General features: G+C 38.7%; 1 protein-coding gene across 11 annotated transcripts in view; it reads right to left on the bottom strand.

Moving 5' to 3' along the window:
- The window catches only part of ARHGAP10 (Rho GTPase activating protein 10), a 364,968-nt gene that overhangs the window by 105,567 nt on the left and 232,658 nt on the right, over positions 1 to 26,743 (bottom strand). For all 11 annotated transcript variants that reach the window (XM_055276077.2, XM_055276078.2, XM_055276075.2 and 8 more), the window contains 3 exons: positions 21,947 to 22,005; positions 12,301 to 12,406; positions 10,589 to 10,748 (listed from right to left, as the gene is read on the bottom strand). In XM_055276077.2, the coding sequence (XP_055132052.1) occupies positions 10,589 to 10,748; positions 12,301 to 12,406; positions 21,947 to 22,005 (325 nt within the window). The remainder of the gene's footprint in view (positions 1 to 10,588; positions 10,749 to 12,300; positions 12,407 to 21,946; positions 22,006 to 26,743) is intronic.

Here is a 26,743-nt window from a genome sequence, read left to right as displayed (position 1 = left end):
TTACAAAATAAAAAAAATAGTGAGTACTAGCTCAAGGCAAAAAACCAAGCCCGTATATACCCAAACCACCCTATCCCCTCAGGAAAAGACATCTGATGGTGCCTTTCCTGGAGCCGACCTACACATATGCCACCACACTCGCCCTCTCATTCTTTCCTTCCTATCTTCCCTTCCAAGTACTCTTGGTGTTCCTGGGAATATAAACAACCTAAAAATGCAATGAAGAATAGGGTCATATTCTTCATCTTCATTTTTTATTCTGCAAATACTGATTGAATGCCAAGTTCTAAACACTGAGCTAGGCTCCGAGCAGCTCTCTTTGCAGCTCCGCATCTCCAGACGCTTGAGCAGAAGATTTCAGAGTGGGCAGGACCTCAGAGGCCTGCTTTCTTCCACCTCAATCCCATCCCTAACATGAACATGTTCTCATTATTATAAATATTATGAAGTTCTTCTTTCTAGTGAATCAAAAACTCACCTCCTGGCAAGTACTGCTCAGTTGTACTCAGTATGCTTTCTTAGACAACAAAAAATAAATCTATGCACCCTTTATATTGCAGCCCTTCAATTTTCTGGAGACTGCCTCAGTGCTTTGTCTATACTGGGCACTAAAATGATGCAGAATGACTCTCTCCTAAATTTGCTCTTATCAAACCACTCTGGTCCCAAGGGAAAATACAATCTACCATTTAGAGAGCCACATGACAGCAGAAGCGTCCAATGCCACAGCTAAAAAAAAACAGAATAAGGAAGATAATGTCATTACTATTTTCCTTCTCTCCTTAAAGAGAAAGGAAGACAGAAAGTTTCCCGTGCTTTTAAAGTCTCTTTTTAAACACTCTGGAAAATGCAAAGCCCTGCTGAGAAGAAGGAAAAAAAAACATACACAAAGCAGTAAAGTTTTCATAGCAATGCCAAACAAGTCAACATTCATGAAAACTGGGGATGGGAGGGAGTCTGAAAATTTGTCAAATATTCTTGCTATGGGATTTTGACTTCTACACTGAACAGTCAATACTCAGGCAGACACAAAGCTTTTAGAAACTTTGCAGCTTTATTATTGCTGCTGCTATTGTTGTTGTTGTTTAAGACATTTATTTTTCTCTCACATAAAAACTAGTGCTGCCTAGCAACCCAGTGCCAGCAAAGCTAAATCAAGAAGCATTTTTGGCTAGATGTTCTTTAAAGAGATTTCTTTTTCCCATTAAATGGCAAGCATGCTGTAAGACTGGAAGACTCTTGCACTTGATGGAAAATGGTTTGGATACTACTCACTCAGCCTCTTTACATATTAAAGAATGACAGAGACCAACCTACAGAAGAGGGATAAGACGTATATTGTGTTTGTAGCCACAGGAATGGAGCAGTGGATACTCCTTATCAAAAACAGTTCACATGTGGCTGTTACTGGGACAGCAGCAAGTTGAGACTGAATGGGAATCCAATTACACCAATGAACCTAGGAGCACCAATGCATTCTACTGATTGTGGCTAAGAGAGGTAGATGCAGGTCATAAAGTTGGTTGCAGGGTTAACAAGAGTAAAACAACACAGTGTGATACTCCTCTATATGTGCATGTAACTTATTATTCTGGTGACTACATTGGACACTGCTATGGTCTGACTGCATCCCTCAGAGTTCGTATGTTGAAAACATAATCCTCAATGTAATAGTGTTGAGAGATGTGAGCTTTAAGCGGTCATTAGCTCATGAGGTCTCTGCCCTCACAAATGGATTCATGTTATCTCAGGCATAGGTTTGTGATCAAGAGTGGGTTCGTTAGAAAAGCAAGTTTGGCACTCACTCGCTTGCGCATGCACTCTCTCTGTCACTCTTTTTTCACATGTTCTCTTGTCCTTCTGCCTTCTGCCATGAGACGATACATCAAGAAGGCCCTTGGCAGATGCAGCTCATCAACCTTGGGCTTTCCAGCTTACGGAACTGTAAGAAATGAAATCTCTGTTCCTTCAAAATTACCCAGTCTCAAGTATTGTTATAGCAACACAATACAGACTAAGACATATGGGAAACACATATGCCCTTCTCCCTACTGCTCTGTCTAGGTTCCTCTGTGACTGGAGGACACACACTACTCGGGGACTTTGCAGCACATGTTGCAAACAAGGATAAATCAAAGTGCCATGAAGACACCTCTGGGCAGTACAAGGCCATCAGCCATTTCGACAAAGCAAGACCACCACAATGGCCTCCACTGTCACACCAAAAAAAAGACACATTCTACCAGAGTCCCTATTACAAAGGCTAAAATGCTTATTACAAAGTTATAAAGACTCCTTGTCCAGGAAATGTTTAATGTACATGAAATGTAATTGTCCCTTGGCACAAAGTCATCCACAAAAACTGTAATACATAAAGGCTATGATATGGTTTGGCTGTGTCCCCACCCAAATCTCATCTTGAATTGTAGCTCCCATATTCCCACGTGTTGTGGGAGGGACCCAGTGGGAGATAATTGAATCATGGGGGCGGGTCTTTCCCATGCTATTCTCATGATAGTAAGTCTCATGAGATCTGATGGTTTTATAAAGGGGAGTTTCCCTGCACAAGTTCTCGTCTGCCACCATGTAAGATATGCCTTTCACCTTCCACCATGATTGTGAGGCCTCCCCAGCCCTGTGGAACTGTGAGCCCATTAAACCTCTTTCATTTGTAAATTTCCCAGTCTCGGGTATGTCTTTAACAGCAGCCTGAAAACAGACTAATACAGGCTAATACTAGGAAAAAACCTCCTGGTCATCAGGAAATCAATGAAACATCAGAGTACACTGAAGTACCACACAAAGCTAAAGTCAACCAAAGCACATTTTACATATCTCATTGAAAATCCAGTTAAAACCCTCAATGAGATCTAATCTGAATTGTATTATTATATTAATTCTGAGAGTAATATTATATTCCTTACTTTATAAATTGCCAATTTTTCAGTATTAAGACAGATATTAAAAGAAAACCACCCTGATTAATATGATCTCTGATGCTTTTCACAGGCTCTTCAGAATCTTCAAGGGGCCCTCAGGAAGTGGGGGGAGATGAGGAGGGAGTCAAATTATAAACATGAGTTTTTATTATGTTATAATGTATAAAATATAAGAATGAGGTATATGAAAAGGTTCACAACATCACTAATCATCAGAGAAATGCAAAGCAAAACTACAATGAGATATCATCTCACCCCAGTTAAAATGGCTTTTATCCAAAAGTCAGGCAATAAAAAATGTTGGCAAGGATGTAGAGAAAAGAGAACCCCTGTACATTCTTGGAATGTACCCCTATGGAGAATAGTTTGGAGGTTCCTCAAAAAACTAAAAATAGAGCTACCACATGATCCAGCAATCCCACTGCTAGGTATATACCCAAAAGAAAGGAAATCAGTATATCAAAGAGATATCTGCACTCCCATGTTTATTGCAGCACTATTCACAATCATCAAGATTTGGAAGCAGCCTAAGTGTCTATCAACAGACAAATGGATAAAGAAAATGTGATACTTACACACAGTGGAGTACTATTCAGCCTTAAAAAAGAATGAGATCCTGTCATTTACAACAGCATGGATGGAACTGAAGGCAATATGTTAAGTGAAATAAGCCAGGCATAGAAAGACAAACTTTACATGTTCTCCCTTATTTATGAGAGCAAAAAACTGAAACAATTTAACTCATGAAGATAGAGAACAGAATGATGGTTACCAGAGGCTGGGGAGGGTAGTGAGCAGTGGCGGGGGGGAGCGGGGATGGTTAATGGGCACAAAAATATAGTCAGATAGAATAAAATTCAGTATTTGATAGCAGAACAGGATGACTGAAGTTAACAATAATTTCTTATATATTTAAAAATAACTAAAAGAGTATAACTGGATGGCTTGTAACACAAAAAAGGGATAAACGCTTGAGGTGATGGAGACTCCATTTCCCCTGCTGTGATTATTACCCATGGCATGCCTGAATCAAAATATCTCATGTACCCCATAAATACATATACCAATTATGTACCCACAAAAATTAAAAATAAATAATAGACTCAATCTACACAGACTCAGTGACTCCTGAGAGGGTTCATTCCCTGTTTAAGTTCCTTTAAAGAACTCCCTATCTCAGACATGAGCTAACAGGTCACTAGACTCTGAGGGTGACCAGTGAGCCATGTAAAACTCAGGCACTAGTGGTCCTGCTCTGTCCTTCCCCTCCACGTCTATTCTGGCTTTTCCTCCTGCTTTATTCTTGTCATATGACAAAAACAACAACAAAAAAAGACACTGAATATCACTCATTCCTGAACACTCATTCACATACGCCTTACAAGTTGATCTGCACTCTGGCTCTCAACAGAAACGTCACCATTAGGCCAGTCGTGGTGGCTCAAGCCTGTAATCCCAGCACTTTAGGAAGCCGAGGCCGGTGGATCACTTGAGGTCAGGAGTTCGAGACCAGCCTGGCCAACATGATGAAACCCCATCTCTACTAAAAAATACAAAATTAGCCAGGCATGGTGGCACACGCCTGTAATCCCAGCTACTTGAGAGGCTGAGGCAGGAGAATCACTTGGACCCAGTAGGCAGAGATTGCAGTGAGCCAAGACCATGCCACTGCACTCCAGCCTGGGCAACAAGAGCAAAACTCCGTCTCGAGAAAAAAAAAAAAAAAAAAGATATGTCACTGTTGAAAGAGCTCACTCACGCCACTGGTTCATGAGCTCACATCACTAGCCCATCCTCATACTCGCCCATCTCATGTGACGTATCTGGTATCCTTGACAATGGCCCTGGACAACCCTGACACTAGCACTGACCTGATCCTGCCTGGGTTTCTTCTGGCTCCTCTATTACCCCAACAGGAAAATCTTGGTGTTTCTCAAGGATATTATTGTCTTCTCCTAGTGATGAAAAGCAAAGGCTTTGGGGGTCAGTGTCAGTTCAAACCCAAGCATTGCCACGTTTACTAGCTGTATGCTCATGAGCAAGTCAAGCTCTCACCCCTCACTTCTCTCAGATGTATAAAGAGATAATATACATAAGAATTTTCACCCATATAGGGATACTATTACATATATTTATGCAATGGGAATTTTATGTTTAATATATATATTTTTAAGTATATGGATACACAAAGAAGCATCCACATACGCTAGAATTACGTTAATACCCTTTATAGTAGACCCAAAGCATGTAACATCATGAGCATCCAGTAAATATTTTCTTACGCCAATCTCATGTGTTTAACTATACCTTACGTTATACTTTCTACCCCTAAATTCACTCATAAGTTTGAGCACCAAATCTCTGTCTAATGGACTTATCTTGAACATGTAACTACAATTCACCATGTGACAAACTGAACTCATCTTACTCCTCCCCCAAACCCCTTTGTTCCTTCCTTTTATTAGTGACACCCATATTGTCCCAGGATTGAATCTCTATCACACCTTCCCCAAGACCCCTTACAAACCCAGTCCCCGGGTTTTGCCTATTCCACCTCGCCAAATGATGCTGTCCATCCTGGAACTCCCCATTCTCACTCCCATGCCCTTCAACTATGCCAAATAACCTCTCTCCTAGCTTTTCATTCCTCTACTTCCTACTGCAAATCCGGCTGTCAGATTAAGTTTTGTGAAGCAGTTTACTTGAAAACCATGAGTGGCCCCAGTACCTATAAAAGTAAATGCAAAAGTCCTAAAGCGGCATTCTCAACCTCCCACACCTGGCCCGAATCTCTTTCCAATCTCATCTCCTGCCATTTGCCCATGTTCCAACAAGAGCTGCGTTCCCAGAACACGTACCTCCTCTCTGTGTTTCTCTGATTACATGGTCTCCCATACCCGAAATGTCCTCTTAAAACATCTCCACCTGTTCAAACTCCATTATAAAACTGATTCAAAACACTTACTGGGGAAACTTTCCAGATTCCCTGCAGTTGAACATAAACTCTCCTCTGAAGTCTCCGCCACTTTCTCGCTCATTCTCTCTCTGTCTCTCTCTCAAAGCACTTATTCTCTGCCATATCTTGTAGCTACTTTTGGACATTTCTTCTTTCCCCTACTGGACTGTCTTTACTTCCCCCAAATCTCACACCATGAATGACTCACAGCAGGCAATGGGGGAAAAAAATGCACCAAATTAATGCATAACAAGTATACTCTGTTAAGAACAGAACTTATGCAAAACTCACAAATCCTAAGGCACAACCCCAATTTGAAAATCCTTGAAAAGTTCACAGCACCCTTTGCCACCTGGGAAACAAAATTTTCTCGTTTACAAAGGAAGAAAGACCTTAATAATATTTTGGCCCAGGAACTCTTTTTTTTTTCTTTTTTTTTTTGAGACGGAGTCCCGCTCTTGTCACCCAGGCTGGCATGCAGTGGCGCAATCTCAGCTCACTGCACCCTCCACCTCCTGGTTAAAGCAATTCTCCTGCCTCAGCCTCCTGAGTAGCTGGGATTACAGGCGCCCGCCACCACACCTGGCTAATTTTTGTACTTTTTTGTAGTAGAGACAGGGTTTTGCCATGTTGGCCAGGCTGGTCTCGAACTCCTGACCTCAGGTGATCTGCCCGCCTCGGCCTCTCAAAGTGCTGAGATTACAGGAATGAGCCACCATGCTCAGCCTACATCTTTATTACGTGTAAATAATGCTAAAACATATGGATTAAGTTTCCTATAAAGTATATACAGATTTATAAAAACAGCAAGGAGGCTAGGAAAAATTGTCATCTCCAAAGCAGATTAACCAGGGGCCTTTTTCTAACTCCAAAATTCATCTAGAGCAATCCTGCTTTAATTACATGTTGAAGTTTCCTCTTTGCTTTAGTGACTTTCCTGGAGTCAACATTTTTCACATTCCTAGGGAGGAAAAACAAATAACTGAGGAAAAGAAAATGACTTCCTTCTTGTCATTTTTCGCCTGTCAGAGCCACTTTCAGTGACATACATAGGCCTCTTCCTTTCCTCCCCAGTGTAACCTTCCTTTTTTGCCCGCCTCCATCCCCTGCCGCCGTCCATTACTGTAATGTTTTCCTTTCTCAGACAACTCTTTTAAACTTTTCCTGTCCTTACTCCCTCTCTCGTTTTCATCTTGTCCTGAAACACTAAGAGGGACTAGATCCTTCCCTCCCTACTCTACAGTCAAATGTTAGGATCCTCTGGAGGGTACGCTTAGGTCAGTTGCCAGGGAAACCCGTGGCTAACATAGATCCACCATCCATATGAAGTTTTTCTGCACAAGCACCCTTGTCAGCAAAAAATATTCTTCCTCATAGCAGAGCCTGGACTCTGCAATGAAGTCCAACTGAGCAGGAACAAAGAGCCAGGAGTGGGAGTAGAAGTGTTCAAAGATGAAATGGGAGAGACAAGGTGAGGTAATGGGGAAATTTAGGTTCTCAGAACTGTTAACTAATCCAAACTGACATTCCCCATCTCCAACCCTCCAACCCTGCCACACAACCCTGCTTCCAACCCTAAACCCAAGCACACAGTGAAGAATCTGAAACTCGATGTCCATTGCTCCCTTCTGAATAGGAAGCCTGAGCACTTAATTAACATTGGTTGTGCATTCATGGAACTATCTAGCCACAGAAAGGAAGAGAAGGAAAACCGAAAGACCTCGACTTAGCTATACAAAGCTCTGAAAGCGAGGCCACTTTCGTCTGCTGTAACTATTACAACGGGCTTGCCGACGCTACTGGAAAATTCCTGTAAGATTTATTAACAAGGTGAAAGCAGCACTATCTACTTCCCAGCAGACAAATCATGTACTTATCTCCCCAGCTTCAAAAAGGGAAGAAAACAGGCAGTTGCAGCATGAAATGGAGATCCTTTTATCCAAGAGCAAGACCCAGAGCCAGTATTTTCACAAATAAATTGCATAAAAGTTTCCTAATTAGGATTTAATCAAATGGTTGTTGAGCTACTGTAACATTGTCTCAAAGCTTGTAGTCTAATTATTTTTCTTTCTAAAAATGAATAGTAGCCATCTTTCCATGAGCTGTCTGGATGGCTTAGTGCACACTAATGAGGCTTAATGACAGTTTGACAGGATCATAAAAGGAAGCATAAATTCACCACCACTGGCAAAAAAAAAAAAAAAAGGCAAAACAAAACTTCTTACACCCATAAACAAGCCGCTTTTACCATAATGGTAAAGAAAATCCCCAATCAGCTTTCAAGCTTATCTTTTCCATGAGAACCCAACATTAGCAACAAGCTAGAACTGCTCCAGCAAACAGCCAATGCAACAAGTACCCAAGAAATACTCTCACTATGCCTTCTCCAAAGGGACTATATTTCTGTTTGCCTGTCTCTTTCCCAGTCCTTCAACCCCCTCAAAATGTATTGAATTCATTATTTCATTCCATAAATATTAACTGAACACCTAATATGCACCGGGTATTACTATAAGTGGACAAAAAGATCTCTGGCTTCAAAGATCTTAGCAGAGAGAAACAGACAAGAAAATAAGTTATGTAACATATTAGACTAGCGTACGTTTATAGGATTCGAGTCCCAAAACATGGCTTCCACCCCCATATGACGACCTGCTTTCCCACAGGAGCTGGAACATTCATCTGCACATCCGGCACCTACTACATGTCTGGCATATGATGCAATCTCAATTTAAAAAAATCTTTTTAATAAACAAATGAGTGACCAAGCATTCTAACAGTTTTCAAGCTCCCTATCTTAGAGGCAGAAGTCAGGAACGTTATTAGCAAAGTGCTCATCTATAGGTGACTGAAGAAAAAAAAAATCTAAAAGTTCTTGAAAGAAAATAATGTGGTATTTAAAATCATGTTTTCCCTTGATTACAGAGAAACAAGTAAGAAAGCAAGTCACTTAAGAGATTATTCATTTTAAACCAGAAATACTTAAACCTACAGTCCACAGATTCAGGAATGCAGCTGAGCCCATTGAAATTGTTAGAACACTTAAGGGGAAAGAAGGATTTATGTGCATTTATCTGGGTTACTAACAAAAGGGTTAATAACTTTTTTCAGCTTCTCAGCATCCTGTGATCCCAAGAAGATTGAAAAGTACTGCCCTAAAGAATAAGTGTTTTTAAAAACTATATTTATATCCTTATAAAAATAAAGGTACACTTTTAACTATGAGTCACCATCATTTTTCTTAATAAGTGGAAGCTTTACTTGAGGGGGCTTGAGATAGCAGGAGAGAGGCAGGCCCTCAAGGTGATCCTATTGAGAACAGCACTCCAAGAGCATCCTGAAACCATTTTTTCCATATGTTCCCCCATAGATTATCTCATCCCTACTTATAAATGAAGCCCAGCTAAAATGAACAGATACCAGCTCCTTGCAATTCTGAATTCAAACACAAACTGCCATGGGCCAGCTCTAACATCAACAAATGCCATACTCAGGTCTTGTTTTAACTCTTATGAACAAAACCCTCTCAAATATTAATGAAACCTTCTTTCGTGTTCCAGACTGAAGTCCTCTCCTAAGTTCTTAATAAAGAAGAGACGTTTCCTCCCTAGATCAGCAGTTCTTCTTGCTGGCTACTTACCATAATTTTGGGAAAGCAAAAATTTAACAGAATACACGTGGCTATGCAGCCACTTACAAGAGTCCCTCAGGTGATTCTGATTTGTTGGGGTTGAAAATTATTGCTCTAGATTGGTCCTTTACAGAAAAGCCTTGCAGATCCCCCAGACAGTACATAGTTACACCTTGCGGGCTATCTGGTCTCTGTTTAACTACCAGACTCTTTTGTTGTACCATAAGAGTAGCCATAGACAATATGTAATCAAGGAGAAAATAACAGTAATTTGGGAAAGTGATCCCAAAGTGACAATCATGAACAGTACTTATTTCTAGTAGTTAACATGCTGAGTGGGTATGGTGGGAGGGAAGAGTATATTAAAGCAGTTTCTGCTCACCCCAACGTGGATCACCTGAGTCAACCCCATCCACCACACCTCAGGAATATTTACCCTTCCCTGCTGCCCAGATGCAATGCCTAAGCCTATTTGAAGTTTACCCTTCCCCAACTTCTCCTCCTTTACTTGTCATTCACAATAGCTAGGTGTAACCAGAAAGACTCTTTGCAAGGCAAGCAGTTTCCCAGGTGCAGAGCAGGGGCTGGCCTCACTGCCCCTCAACCCCTACTCTCAATGATGCTCATGGGTCCTCTGGCCCCATCTTACATCCTTTCAACCTTATTTGCCTTATTTTCTCTTGTAAGTTGCAAAGCCCTAACTTTATCAAGAGTACAGGGTTGCTGTGCCACATAGAATTTGAGTGAGAAATCCAAAGATGGGAATAAAAGCAACAAAAGTCCTAAATAGTTCACAACTGCCTTGATATTCACTTGCATCTGGATTAAATGCTTCTTCATTAAACCAGCAAGATAACAAAAGACCAGATAAATTTCAGATTTATGGAACTCCATCAGAAGACAGAATCTCAAGGAGAACTTCTTAGAACCAAGCTCATCATAGTGAGAATAAAAGAATTTTTTTAAACAGAGAGAGAGAAAAGGGAAATCTAAGACGATCATTGTGTAGTACATGGCGACAAGCCAAAAACAAAGTCTCTTAAGAAAAAAAAATATTTTTACCTTTTCATGGTTTTCAATTAAGATTTCCACAACAATATTCTGAAACTTCAAGTCCATGAGGGCAGCGACAGTTTCTTCCTGTGGCCTCATCAGAGTTGGTCCAAACACCACTCCTAAGTTTGCCACGGTCATCAGGTTCTGCTTGGAGTGATTTGAAACACTGAAATTGGTAAGGGGGGAGGAATCTGTTTAACCAAAGGAGCAAAAATTGTGGACTGTAAATAGTCTGCAACTCTGTATTTCCTTAAAAGCAAGGGGTCAAGAGACTTAACCACCCTCAACATCTGCCTCTGAAATAACCAGATCTGAGAAACCCTCAATGCAGACGCTCCTGCCTACTCCTCCTTTACTTCCCTCTCTTTGGTGCTCTACTCTAACCACAATGGCTTTCTTAATAACTCCATGCACAGTCGGCCCTCAGTATCCCCTGGGAATTGATGCCAGAATCCCTACAGACACCAAAATCTGCAGATGTGCAAGTCCTACAGTCAACCCAGGAAACCCATGGATTAAAAAAAAGTCAACCCTCATGTCCACAGGGAATACTGGATTTTTGATCAGTAGCTGGTTGAATCTGCCCACGCAGGACTCACAAAGGGCCAACTGTATGTGCTAAGCTTGCTTCCCCCAAAAACCCTAGTTCACTGTTCCCCTCTTCTTAGAAAACTCACTCTTTCCCCAGATTATTATACTTTTGCTTCCAAGGAATACTAGACTGCATAGCATCTCTGTAAAAGCATGCAGAGTTTGGTCAGAGCACCCACAATCACTCCTTCAGCCCAGTATCATTGTGCAGTGAATCACCTAGACAACTGTTCTCAGCAGCCCTGCAACTTAATTCAGGTCTCAATTTAAAGATACCATCTTCAAAAAGCCTTTGCATAATAACATTTTTTATAGTCTCACACTCAATGTATTCTGTCCCCTTACTCTGCTTTGTGTTTTTGCCATTTATCATCTGAAGCTCTTTTATATTTTTATTTGTAATCTGTTTTTCGTATTTTCCCCTTAGAAAGTAAGCTTCATGAAAGCTGGGACTTAGACTATCTTATTCAACTATGTATCCACTAGCACCTAAGAAAGGCATTCACTAAATATTTGTTGACCAAATGAATAAATGGCTAAACTAGCAGTGGGACCCTTGGCAAATCACAGTATCTTCTGACCTTCATTTTCTTTATATGTAAAATAAAGGTTCTAAAATATAGCATTCTTCAGCTTCCTTTCACGTCTAAAATTCTACAGTTAGAATGATCCCTATACTTAAAGAAAGGGCTAATTTCTCCACTGATCTGATTTTGCTGGTTTTTAAAAGGAGGAGGAAAAGAGAATGAAATCTATAAAATAACTCTCCATCATTGAATTAAGCCAACTTAAAGGACATGTTCAAACTTAGGTTGGTGTGAAACCAAGCTAAATATTCTAACAAACTTATATTCACATTTCCAGAATCTGTGTATAGGGTAATGTATAATATTCTCTTCTTTCACTTCAAATCAAACCCTGAGTTGCTGGCAGAGATGTTAAGCAAATAATTATACAACTTCATGAAAGCATATTTCAACAGTCTTATCCAAAACACACACAATGAGTCAAAAGTCCAGCCTGCCCTTCCAGGTGTGGTCCCCAGTTCCACCCATCACAAATCCCAGAGCACTACTCAGCACCTAGAGCAAAGTGAAGAAAGTTAAAACGAAGAAAAAGAGGCTTACTTTGTTAAGTGTTTCACCAAAATATCCAACATCTCTTTATTCTTCTCTGGCAGTTTGTGTACCAAGAAATGGACTGCATTAACACGAGATTCTGGGCTGCCGCTTTCTTCCAAAAAAAAAATAATAATAATAAAGAAAAAGAAAACAATAGTTAATAGAGAACTCAGAATCAAATATATTTCCCAAGACAAACAATGACAACAGCTCTTCTGTTCAAGATTATCAAACATGGAGAATGTAAACATATTTTGCCACCTTTAAAAGGAAAAAAAAATCTTTCTCCTTATGATGAATCTTCTCATGCCTCCCCTAATGAGGTAATTTCAGTGTGGCTGCAATCGGTGCCTTTTCTTTGGTTTATATTACAGAACGGACAGCTGCTAAGCTTCTCCTTCCAACATGCTGTGTTTCATGTCTGTTCATCATTTACTCGATGGGGTCTAGTCACTGGGTCACGCCACAATGGAATGCAAGTAAAATATCAGCAAATAGGCTATTGCATGTTACAGGTGGAACAGGATAACCCCCCACCCCCCAAAAAATATGTTGAAGTTCTAGCCCTTAGAACTCGGAGTGTGGCTGTTTTAAACTGTACTTGGGATTTAATGGCATCAGGTATGCTAAGGCATGCATGAAAATGACTGTCAGGAAGGGAAAAGTTTAGACTCACAGAGCCCTAGAAACAGACGGCATGGCATGTTGTGCAGAGCCACGTGGGGAAGCACCAGCGTCGATCAAGAGGCAGAGGAAGAACGGGGAACTTTGGCAAAGCCTCTACTGTAGTTTCTGCAGGAAGGAATGGGCAAGGCAGGGTGCGCAGGTTGAGGACTGGCTGGTTTAAAGTATTTCAGTGGGCACTGCAGCGCAAGGGCTGTCCCCAGTTGCTGGTACTCCGGACTGAAGTGACAAGGGCAGGAGAGTACAGCCTGCAGTGTAAGGGCCCACAGAGGAGGCTGGTGGGGAGGGGGGTCATGGTGCTTCGGATTGGAGAGTTCCATGTGAAAAGCCTGCAGAAGTTTAATATCTGGGCTAGCCCTGGGAGGGGCAGTTTCCTCGGTTCAGTGAGGCCCCAGATGTCAAAACATCAGAATAAAAAGGCGTGCTTAATACACGATCTTATTTGGGAAGACAGCTGTTGCAGATGTCAGTTTAGATGAGATCATAACTGAAGTAGGGTGGGGCCTCTTCATCCAATATGACTGGCGTCCTTACAAGAAAACAGAGAGGGATAGTGACCGTGTACAGGCAGCACAGGGGAGGTTGTCCTGTCACAGCAGAGGCTGGAATGAAGGACCCACAAGCCAAGGGATGCTAAGGACTGCCAGCAACCACCAGAAGCTGTGAGTGGCAAGGAGGGATCCCTCCTACGGCCTTCAGAGGGAGCACGGCCCTCCCGACATCTTGGTTTCAGACTTCCAGACTCTAGAATTGTGACGGAATTTGAATTCTTCTTTGAAGCCACTTGGTTAGTAGTAAGTACTTTGTTCCAACAGCCCTGGCAAACACATTCCCTTAACCCTGAAACTTTGGAATTATTATATGTGGCTCTTATTAACAGTGTACCCCAATTCCCTTTATTGTGTTCTTGATTGGAAAACTATCAAATAAATCAATAAAATGTTTGTTATTGAAGATTTTGCTAGTTTTCACAGGTGTCAAAGAAGTAACAAAAGAGAATTAGGTTCTAAATTTACTGCTGATGGAAAAGAAGGTTAGAAATGGCTTTGTTGTTTCACTTAGGGCTGGCCAGGGAAGCTCAGAAAGGGTCTCATAATGGAGAGCCCTTGAAGATTGGGTCCTGAAGAATGGGGAAGGGTTCAAGGAAAGGCAGGACTGAGGGGCAAGGGGAACATTCCAAATTCAGTAAATAGCATGACAAAAAGCACAGGGCCTGTGCGGAGACAGCTCTTCGAGTGTATAGATAGAAAGGTAGCCCGAGGCCAATTCTGGTCTGCAAAGGCCAATTTGAAGAAGTTGTCTCACTGCTGGCTTCTAAATTAGTCAAGTGAAAACAAAGCAAGAAAGCAATATGAATAGAGATAAATTTGGGGAAGGTATGCCTGATATTTTGTTTAAAGGATGGATTAGAATAGGAAAAAGAACTAGTTAGGAGGAAAAAGTTATTTGGGAGACAAGAAAAAAGAAATGAAAGGAGTGGCGGCCAGGCACAGTGGCTCATGCCTGTAATCCCAGCACTTTGGGAGGCCGAGGCCGAGGCAGGCAGATCACTTGAGGTCAGGAGTTCAAGACCAGCATGGCCAACATAGTGAGACCATCTCTACTAAAAATACAAAAATTAGCCAGTGTGGTGGTGTGCACCTGTAATCCAAGCTACCCAGGAGACTGAGGTGGGAAAAGTGCTTGAACCCAGGAGGCGCAGGTTGCAGTACCACTGCACTCCAGCCTGAGCAACAGAGACTCCATCTCAAAAAACTAAAAATAAAAGGAGTGAGGTAGGTGGCAGAACTACAAAGAGGGAGGTAGAACAAAGAAGTATAGGTGCCCTATGATTTATGATGGGGGGACATCCTAATAAGCCCCTCGTAAAGTCAAAAGATTGTATGTCAGGACCATCACTACACCTGGGAGTCATTGCTTCTAACTGATAGCTGACTGGTCTTGAACAAATTACCTAACTAACCTCTCTGTGCCTCAGCTCCCTCATCTGCAAAATGAAACAATATCTTAAAAAGCCATTATAAGATTCAATGCTGTAACATACATAAAGCACTTAGCCTCTGTGGCTGGCACACATGGGCACTTAATCACTGTTAGCCATTATTACTGTTGTTGTTCATGTTACTATTATTATTTGAGCACTACGATGGAAGAAGCAGAACTGACAAGTTTTAGCAGCAGACTAGCAGTGGGTCAGAAGGAAGAAGGCAGAGAGGAGCAGTGTTTCACATCTGGGTTGTCTGGTAACAGGGCCAATTCCACCAAGACACAGAAACACAGCAGCCAAAGCTGTCTTGAGGAAGGAGATGATGGTGGAGGGAATGGAGGAAGCGACATTCAAATGGTTGGTATTTAGCAGTAGCTGGAAACAGGAGGAGGCTTTAGAGATCAAGGCTAGAAATGTTCTCCAGGAGGTGTGACCACTAGCTCATGGACAAAGCCGCCGAACTTCTACAGAAAGCTAACTGAGGGCACTGTGGGGAAAAGGGCTCCAAAGATGTACAGGGAGATGTGAAGTCAAGGGCTAAGTCAAGCAGGCAATGCAGCCAAGGAGGAGGAAGAGGTGGGAGGACCAGGGAGGTTCGATGTCATCAGGAAGGCAAGTGAGAAGAAACCTGCAAAGGCTGGGCACAGCCAGTGGACTCGAGAGGTAAGGAGAGGTCAAGGAATGGAAAGACTGGGATTAAGGGGCCCTGGGTACTACCAGGTTTATCAACTGAGAGCCCCTTTCTACTAAAATGAGAAGGTTAAACAAAGAGGGAGCTGCTGGAGAAGGGGAGAAGAGTGGGATTTCAGAACACTTGTTCAGAAAGCAAAAAAAACAAGAGAATGGGAAAGAGAGGTAAAGCGGATCAAGAAAGGGGCATTTATTTTTTCAAAAGGATAATAGTTTTCCTTATGACAAAAGTTAAATACCTGTAATACTAAAATCTTGGACAACACAGAGAAAATGACCTTAGTACAAAGTACTAAATATCTGAAATATATATACATAAGAAACAGCATGCAATCAGATTAAAAAGAACTACAAACCAATCAGGGAAAAAAAGAGACAATCCAACAGACAAAAGGGCAAAAGACTGGGGCAGGAATTTCACAAAATATTTATTCCAGTGATCACAAAACCTATGAAAACAGAATAAACCTATACTGGTGAAACAGAAGTTAAAAACACAATGAAAGAGTAATACTCACCTGCCAGAATGGCTTTAAATGAATACTAAGCTTTGGCAAGGACATGAGGCAACTGAAACTTCCACATGCTAACTAGATGGGAATCATTAAAGGGTTCAACCACTCTGAACAACTGTTTGGCAGTTATCTACCAAAGCTGAACAAACACATACCCTATGACCGACGCAAAAATTCCACTCGTAGGTATATAACCAGGAAAAATGCACATAAATGCTCATTAAAATACACATACTCCTATATTCACAGCAGTGTTCTATTAGCCCAAAACTGGAAACAACCCAAATGTCCATTAACGGTAGAACAGATAAATCTACTGTGGCTTCTTGAAAATGAATGAATGTTTCATACAACAGAGATGACTCTCACAAAATGAGTAAAAGAAACCAGATACAGAAGAATATACTCTGATTCCATTTACATAAAGTTCAAATGCTGCAGCCCCAACCTACAATGTCAGGAGAGTGATCACACTTCATGGGAGTGGATAATGACCACATGGGCATGAGAAAGGGCTTCTGATGATGTTTGATTGCTTGATCTGGGGCTGATTACATGTGAAAATTCATTAAGCTGTATACTTATTTGAGCCCATGTTATATTTCGACAAAAAGTTCACTTAAAGCTACCCATAATAAATCTCATCCTAAAATAAACTGGTAAATTTTAACTATAAATCCTGCAGAGTTTTCCTTCCTTATTTTTTTTGTAATGAAATGCCTAAACAACCTATCTTATTTAATGTATCACGGACACTTTTCAGTGTCATTAAATGGAGCACCTTACCATCGATTTTATGAACACTTAGATTGTTTCCAATGTTTGTAAAGATAAGTTTGTTCCAGTTTACACCCCTAATAATAGTGTTTGAGAATGAGAAATGATATTTTACAACAGAGGACACTAAGACAGTTGTTGCTAAAGATAAAGGATGCAAAAAGGCTAAGAAATTAAAAGGCATATAAATAACACAATCAAATCATATCATAAAAAAAAAAAACTTCTAGATACAAACTAAATTTATCACCGAAAACAAAAACACAGCTATCTAAAGGGTTAGGTAATAAATTATAATCTAGTTCTTAATCTGGTATAAAAAACAAGATACTAATCAACACTGGATAAAATAAAAACAATATAACAATTTCAATTCACAGCTTTGATTTTTAAAAATAGACTTAAAGCAGCGACTCTGCAAAACAGTAGAAATTCCAAAGGAGTAAAAGGACAACCACTGAGGATAAGAATTTATATTGCAAAAATTAAAAAGTCTGGAAAACTTTGCACTAAAAACCTACTACTAACTTGTGAGTCTATCTTGCCATTAATAATAAATCTAGTTTAAATACTTTAGGATTCATTATTTAGAAACACAAGCTAGAGAAACAGTTTCCCACACTCTATGAATTACATTCTTCATTTCTCAAAATAGTGGAATTGATTTTGAAAAATAGAGTCAAAACCTGGATTCAGAAAATGTGGCACATATACACCATGGAATACTATGCAGCCATAAAAAAGGGTGAGTTTATGTCCTTTGTAGGGACATGGATGAAACTGGAAACCATCATTCTCAGCAACCTATCACAAGGACAGAAAACCAAACACCACATGTTCTCACTCATAGGTAGGAATTGAACAATGAGGACACTTGGACACAGGAAGGGGAACATCACACACCTGGGTCTGTCATGGGGTCGGGGGAGCGAGGAGGGATAGCATTAGGAGATATACCTAATGTAAATGACGAGTTAATGGGTACAGCACACCAACATGGCACATGTATACATATGTAACAAACCTGCACGTTGTGCACATGTACTCTAGAACTTAGAGTATAATTTTTAAAAATTTAAAAAAAGAAAAATAGAGTCAAAACCTTTCACTATCTTCAGTCTCTCTCCTGCTAGCCCATCCTAATCTGTTTTAAAATCACACATCCATTTCTGCCAAGTCTTTTTCCTTCTTCTTCTTCTTCAAAAAAAAAATACTCTAGGCTTTTAAAATAAAACCATTTTTTTCTCTGTCTTGTTTTGACATTAATCATCAGAGCTTTCTATTCGCAATCATTTCTATGTAGCTACAACATAATACCTTTAAGGTACTCCAAAAAAGTTTTTGAAGATAAGTCATCTAAAGTTGCTTATGCTAATGCAATTTATTTTAATTACTACTGATTGACAAAGAATGAACAGCCTACCTTAAAAAAAAAAAACTAAGATACTAAATTAATCATAATACCAAATTCTTGAAATATGCCAGGGAATTAGGAGCTTACTGTAGTGGAAAAGGCATTTTAATTGTGTAACTACAAATCAGCATCTACCACACTGTAATGTCCATCTGCTTATGATGCTGTGCCAACTAACAGAAACTGAAAAAGATGTGATCATGGAGCTTATCAAAGACACAGAGGCAGATAAATGCTAAATTATTTCAATATTGAAATGTCAAAAGTCAATGATACTGTAATTTTAGAAAGGCATTAGCAGTAACCATCCAAGCACTTCCCAAGGGATAAAGGGCTTCAGTCAACAGACATCAAGTGTTGCATTTCTCCTGTGGCATTCGTATCTACTGTGAAATGAATACATCAAGCTAAGAGGGAGGCATGCCACTAAGCATTCGGTTCCCTTAATTCCTGGATTCCTAAGCCCTTCCCCAGCAAGAATCACATGATTTTTGTCTTGCTTCCCAGGTATGTTTATAAAAAACGATAGAACATTCTGGTTAGGTAAACACCAATGTCTTGGATCCGATTATAGTTATGTTTCTCATGATAAATAACCAAAGACCTTTGTGGTAATGATTTTGCTTCCCAACTAACTTGACTACAGGAAGAAATACACTGAACATACTGTAACACAAGTGTTTTGGTTTAACTGACAGTGAAGAGATTTTTCTTCTGATGCAACAGGCATTCAGCCTTTAGTTGTCATGCTTATACTAAGCACCATGACTCCAACCCTGAGGCATGAGTCCACTCTTATCAAAATGATACAGCAAGGGCTTTGAGGCCAAAAGGCTGACACACAGATCATAGCCTACAACTTTCTCAAAGGTAACAGATATCACGCAGTAAGACATCCAGCTAGATGCCTGCCTGCTAGCCTTCCTGTGGTGGACACAATCTTTTGTATTCCTCATAGACCAGGTAACTACATTTTCATCCTATAAATTTCCATGTCAAAAGTCCATTATAGTCTCCCCCAAGATGGATCATCTACTAGGTTCGTTTTATAAGTTTAGTTTGGAATTCAGCTAACGGAGAAAGTTACATTAACTCTCTTCATTTTCTCAAAGAAAAAAATTTTTTAACTTTTCCAGTGCAGTCAATCTTTAAAAGTAAATTGATCTTTTTTTCAGAACAAGGAACATAAAACAAATGTGCCTTTTGTGGTGACAAAATAGAAATGAAATTTATATTTGTATTATGAACCCTAGAAATTAACACGGAGGTTCACAACAGGAAACTACAGGAAAGAAACTGATGAGAGAAAACGATGGGACCCAGGAGAAACCTTGAGAACTCTCAGCAGGGAGGGTAGAAGAGAAGAAACTATCTCATCACCACAGAACAGATGGAAACCACTGCACATGACTGAGAAGAATCAAAAATTAGTTTTCAAGTTGGTGTGAGAGGTGGTAACAAAGACTGCTGATGCTTAGTAATTTTAGCAGTCAGCTCAGCTAACAGACACTTGAGCAAAACAAGGTAAGCTGTGTCACCGTTCACGGAAAATGACAGCTTAACCACAATCCCGATTTTCCAACAGCATTCAAAAGGGGAGACTAATTTTGGCCACCTGATTTCTGTAACTATTTTATTCGATACTTAAAAGTCCATATGCAAAAGATTAGGAGATCTGTTCCCACACTCTCTAAAAGAGGCAATGAGTGCAGAGAAGGGTACTCAAGAGATTAAAATAAAAACTTAAAGTCTACATTGGAAACCTTGGCCCCTAAAATACACTCATTTAATGCATGTACTTTTTCTCATTAAATCAAGTTACTACAGGTCCCATTCCAACCACAACGGCACTTAGGTGCAAATCCATGCCAATGATTACAGTAGAAACAGTATTTCTTTCTGACAGTCCTGTCATCCAAATCACTGTGAAGACTATCGCAGCATTCCCACAAAGTCAGGAAGCAAAACACAAGGTACTGGTCCAACAGGTGACGATCTTGTCTGCATTTCTACAATCCTTTTCACCACTCTGCTCAAACATGCCTTCAACAAACTCTTTAAACTTATTTTCTACCACCATAGATTTTATTACCTCTTAAGATGTAAGTTCCTACCTCTTAGGAACCTCTTCATTTGGTAAAACACACTGATATTCAAATTTCAAAAACACTGCCATCAGTTATGGGGCATGATAATACTAATGATTGTGGTCATTTAAAACCTTATTCCATAATCACTTTATCTTTCTCTAATTCTCAAAGGATTCTAGATTAAAATTGGCACTCTTCTGCTTTTTCCAGTATCTAAGGCAAACAACATGAAACAATTGTCCTCCAACTAAGTTTAGTTTCTCTTTCCCCAGTTTGCCAAAAATGCCACAGGGAAGAAATCAAAACAACTAAGCATTTACTTGAGTTTTTGCCGAGAAAATTTTCCCCCACTCCCTTGATCTCACAAATTCTCTTTTTTTAAAAAATCCTCTCCCCATGTGAAAACAAAAGTGAATAGAATCCAGTTTTTGCTTTTCCGAAAGCCTCTTTTATATATAGAGTCTAATGGGGCCTACACACTACTTCTTCCTGCAACACAGGAGGAACCTTTACACTGGCTGGAGCAGGGACCTCACAAGAAGGTAACATTTAAAGCAATGTTCAGGCAGCAGTAACATTGGTCCCATAGGGAATGCTCTAAGTTTTTGAACAGATTAAACTATGGAATACATCCAAGAGGAGAAAATAAAAGGAAATGAAAATACAATTACAGCTACTGTCAGTGCACCTGTGAAAACCAATACTGCAGGTTTTAGCTAGTAGAACTAGGGTTCTAAATTTTAAATAAGGCTCCCTATAATCTGGCAAGTTACTTAACATGTCTCAACCTTCATTTCCTTCACTATTAAATACCTAACACCAGCGTACTTCAGAAGACTATGATGATTAAACAACATGCATCAAATATAGAAAGTGAGCCATATAACAGAAAACAAAGCCTCAAATGAGTGTGACTCACAAAAAATTCAATCACAAAATTCTACCAACTATAGGCCTTTTTCATTTAACATTTGATCACATATTATTCACTCTGTATCAAATACTGTTTGGAGTTCTGGCATTATCTCATGATATTCCTTCTGTCTGTAATTTAGATCTGAGTATCTTTCTATGTGAAGCCATCTCCAAACTACTGATCTCTCCAAATCTGCTCATCTCCACAACCTTTGGCAAATTAAATACTTGTGTGTTCCCTCAGCATTTTGCTCATGCCATTATTGTACATTTTGTAGTTTAATGAGAAGTATGCCCCAGTACTTGCTATAGAATTGTCTCACGGGACAAGAATCCTGGCTTGGCTTTACATATCCAGTAACATAATAGGAAATAATTAATGTATGTGAACAAATGAATAAATATACTATCCCTTTTATTCACCTCCCAAGGATATGGGGAGGTACCAAACATCATTTAAAGTGATTTCTATTTTTAACACAAACTGCAATAACAAGTTGAATTTTTCATATGGAAATTTTTCGCTTATGCTCACTACCAACTACAAAACTGTTCCTATGTACCTTTACATAATACTTACTGGCTGGAACAATGAAATCTCCGTGTAACTCATAGGTCATGAGAGGCTCTGGAAGACTCCTGTGTGAAAAGAACAGCTCAGAATTATCAAATAAATCCAAACAAGTCACTTCTGAGTTTTTTTATGAAAGGATGTTAAATTTGTTATGCATTTCTTTTTTTTTTTTCTTAATTAATGTGTACAACTTCCCTAGGGAATACCTTTACATATCAAAAAAGATACATAACTCAAACGGATCACTTTATCAACTGCTGTTGGCACCAAGCACTATCAAAGCCCTAGGCAGCCACAAATCCCTAATAGACCTAAGCATACAGTATTTCATATCTAATCTCGGAAAGTACCTTTGTGAACTTCTGGTTTTATATATAAAACTTCCTTCTACACATTAATGTATTCAAAGCCAAACACACCATCTAACCAAATGTAAGCAAACAATTTTGAAACTTCATCTCTAAGATATTAGCTGAAGATTCCACACAAAATACACAGAAAAGATTAAACAAACTCAAATCCTCTCTGCTTAAATATATTACAAAAATAAGAATTTATCTTTATGCCTATAAGATGAGAGATGAAATAAAATTGATGACAACTTTAAAAATATACACAGCATTTTCATAGTCTACAAAACAAGTTACATAAGGTAGTTTATTTTATCCTGTGATCAACAGAAATGCTACAGTTCAGTCCACCTTGCTACATATCTTAAAATTATAAAAGATCACAGCAACTAGCTTTATAAACACTTAAAGAATACCTAGACAAGTGTCAGTCTGTACAGCCTTTCTGGAGGGTAATCTCGCAAAGTATTAAGAACTTTTAAAAGGTTACAATCCTGTAACTCAGAAATTATGCTTAAAATATTTTTAAAAAATCAAAGATGCACAAACAAAATTTTTTAACATATGCAAAGCCAAGAATATTGCCAGAGATAAAGAAGGTCATTTCATATTGACAAAAGTGTCAACTTGTCAGGAAGCCAAAACAATATTAAATGTTAATAGATCTAATAAGAGAGCCCCAAAACACTCGAAGCAAAAACTGACAGAACTACAAGGAGAAATGGGCAAATCCACAACTATAATCAGAGAGTTAAACACCTCTCTGTTTCAGTAACAGAACAAGTAGAAAAATCAGGACACAGAAGATTTGAACAAAAATATCAACCAACTTAATCCAATTGGCATGTCCTTCACCTAAGTGACACTCCACTCAAAAGCAGAACACACGTTCCCAGCGCATACAGGCCATTTATTTTCCAAGATTAACCATATTCTGGGCCATGATACAAATCTCAAAAAATAAAAAGGGTTTAATTCATACAGTTTGTTTTTTGATTACAACAAAAATTGAATTAAAAATCAATAACAGAAAGATAACTGGAAAACTCAAAAGAAAGAGAAGTTAGAAAGTATTCTGAAATGAATGAAATAAAAACACAACATATCAGAATTTGAGGGATGTTGGTAAAGCAGTACTAACACGAAATTTTATGCTACTAAACACCTATATTAAAAAAGAAGAAGGGTGGTAAACCAAGCACTTCATTTTGTACCTTAATGATCTATGAGGAAAAAAAAAGTGTAAATTAAGCCCAAAGTAAGCAGAAGAGAAATAATAAAAATCAAGCAGAAATCAATGAAACAGAAAACAGAAAAATAAAGAAAATAAATTAATCCAGAACCATATCTTTTAAGATAATCCATAAAACTGATCAATCCAGCCAGAATGATTAGGAAATAAAAGAGAAAAAAACAAACAAACAACGCCAGGAATAAGAAAGGTGCCTGCAGAATCAGTGCAGATTCTAAAGATATTAAAAATAAAATAAAGAAATACTATGAGCAATTTTATGCCCATAAATTCAACAATTCAGATGAAATGGACAAATGTCTTAAAAGACACAAACTACCAAAGTTCGCTCAAGAAGAAACAGATAACCTGAGTAGTCCTATTGAATTTGTGGTTAAAAATCTTGCCAGTAAGAAAACTCTAGGGCCAGATGATGTCACTGAATGAATTCTACCAAACAATTAAGAAAGAAAAACTACTGATTCTATACAAATTCTTCCATAAAATAGAAGAGGGAATAATTTCTAACTCATTCTGTGAGGTAAGCTTTAGCCTAATATCAAAGTTAAAGACATTATGAGAAAGGTATTATGAGAAGACTACAGACCAGTATCACTCATGAACATAGATGCAACTATTCTAAATAAAATGTTACTAAATCAAATTCCACAAGATAAATAAAATAATATATCGCAAGTTGGGTTTATCACAGGAATACAATACTAGCAAAATATCTAAAAAAAAAAAAAAAATCAATGTACTTCACCAAACAAAAAGAAAACTGTATGATCATATCAACAGACAATTTAGGAGAAACAGCCTCTCCCACAAAGCATACTAGAACTACTGGAGATCCCTATGCAAAAATGAACTTGAATTCATACCTCATATCTTATGTAAAAATTAACTCAAAATGGATCACAGAACTAAGTGTAAAACCTAAAACTATAAAACTTACAGAAGAAAACATAAAAAAAACCTTTGTGACCTTGAATAAGTGCAAAGATTTCTTAATATAGCCACAAAAGAAAAACTGATGAACTAGACTTCATCAAAATTAAAACTTCTCTTTGAAAGACACTACTGAGAGAATGAAAAGACAAATCACACAATGAAGAAAATACTTGCAAAGCAGGTATCTAAGAAAGGACTTGTACTCAAAATATATTTTTTAACTTTTAAAACACAATAATATGACAATCTAAGTTGTAAAAAAGTGGGCAAAAGATATGCACAGACACTTCACCCAAGAAAATACATAAATGGAAAATAAGCACATGGAAAAAAGTTCAACATTACTAGTCATTAGGGAAGTGCAAACTAAAAGCACAATGAAATACTACCAAATACCTATTAGGATGGCTAAAATGAAAAAGACTGACCAGCTAAGAGTTGGCAAGAATGAAAAGGAAATGGAACCTTTGTATATTGTTGGTGAGGATGTAAAGAAATACATCAACTTGGGAAGAAAGTTTGTCAGTTTCCCAAAAAGTTAAGCATAATTACCACATGATCTAAATATTCCACTCCTGGGATTTATCCAAGAGAAATGAAAGCCTGTGTCCACTCAAATATAGGTATACAAATGCTTTTAGCAGCTTTATGTGCAACAGCCAAAAGTTACAAGCAAGTTAAATATCCTGCAACAGATGAACTGATTTTTAAAAATGCTGGTGTATCTATAAAATGGTCCATTAGTTAGCAGTGAGATGGAATGAACTGTTGGTATATGCTACAACATAGAAGAATCTATTCTAAGTGAAATAATACAGATTTCAAATATATACAGTGTAATTCTATTTATACAAAATTACAGGAATTGCAAAGTAACATATTAGTGGATGAGGCTACTTCGGTGGGATGTGAGAGAGATTTCAAATGGTAGGAGGAAACTTTGGGGGGTAATAATGCATAGGGTCACTATCTTGATTATGGTGATAGTTGCAGAGGTATACATATATCAAACTTATCAAAACATACACTACAAATATATGCAGCTTATTGTATGTCAACTATGTTTCAATAAAGCTGTCTTTAAAAAACAAATAAAAATAGGTCAAGCATGGTAGCTCACACCTGTAACCCCAGTGCTTTGGGAGGCCAAGGCGGGAGGATCACTTGAGACAAGGAGTTTAAGACCAGCCTAGGCAACAAAGTGAAACCCTGTCTCTATTTTTTTTTTAATGTTTTGAAAAGAAAATTGAAAAATAAAAGAAAAAAATGTTAAGGTACATATATTCCTTACATACAATTTACGATGCTATAGTATACACATACAAACACAAAATGACAACCATAAACTAAAATTTAATGCACGAGTGAAAAAGTCCTGCCCTTATTTCCCCTCCCCCTCCTTTTTCCCCTACATTCCCATTTCACAAAGAAAATGAAAAAAAAAAAAAAAATCAACTATACCACAGCCTAAATAAAGAGAAAGAAGGGCCAATCAGAAGTAAGCCTTTAGGGAGTTTGTTTCAAAATATAGACAAGCAGGAGGTAACAAAGAAGAAAAATGGTTATCTAGCAGAGAAGGAAAGTTAAAGGGTGCTAAAAAGAAAAGTGGAGTCGGTGGGGGGAATGAGAACCCTTAGAAATACATTTCTTTTCCAATAAAAATGAATTTGTATCTGACTATCTTCTACAAGTTACTTTTTTCATTGCCATATGTCTAGCTAGGCAATGCAGCATAAAAAAATAAATATTGTTAACATTAGGGAAGCAGCCATAAAAATGACAAGTTCCCCATACAGAATGTATTATGCTGAGTCACTGCAACTCTCAGCCTCCTACCCGACATGTTTTTGAGCCACCTCTCTTTGCCACTCATTGGGATCTGTTGGGGGACATAAATCATAATATTTACCTAAGCTGGCATTTCCCTCCCAAAAAGTCCCATTACAATTTCCAGGCTTAAAGGAAGTTTCCTCCAGGTAAAATCATTTGACTAGAAACATCACAAAACCACTCATTTGTCCCCTCACAACAGAAAACTGCTGTAACGAACACATTGCTGAAAATCAAAATAATGGTCTGCATAGGTAAGAAATCATTCAGAGGGCTGGTATTCAGCTCTCTAAAACATGAGAAGTTAAAAAAAATTGCCTCAAGTCAGTAGAAGAAAGAGAGAGATGCCACGCATCGGTCCACTGCACATACTTTTCCTTCTCCAAGACCCTGGAAGAACTGCTTCTTGTTTCAGTTTGGTGCTTTGGGGCTTTGGCT

Source organism: Symphalangus syndactylus, chromosome 4 (genome assembly GCF_028878055.3).
Source record: "Symphalangus syndactylus isolate Jambi chromosome 4, NHGRI_mSymSyn1-v2.1_pri, whole genome shotgun sequence".
NCBI classification, from domain to species: domain Eukaryota; kingdom Metazoa; phylum Chordata; class Mammalia; order Primates; family Hylobatidae; genus Symphalangus; species Symphalangus syndactylus.
Note: the sequence above shows the minus strand (reverse complement) of the source record. Positions and strands in the feature narration are given on the sequence as shown.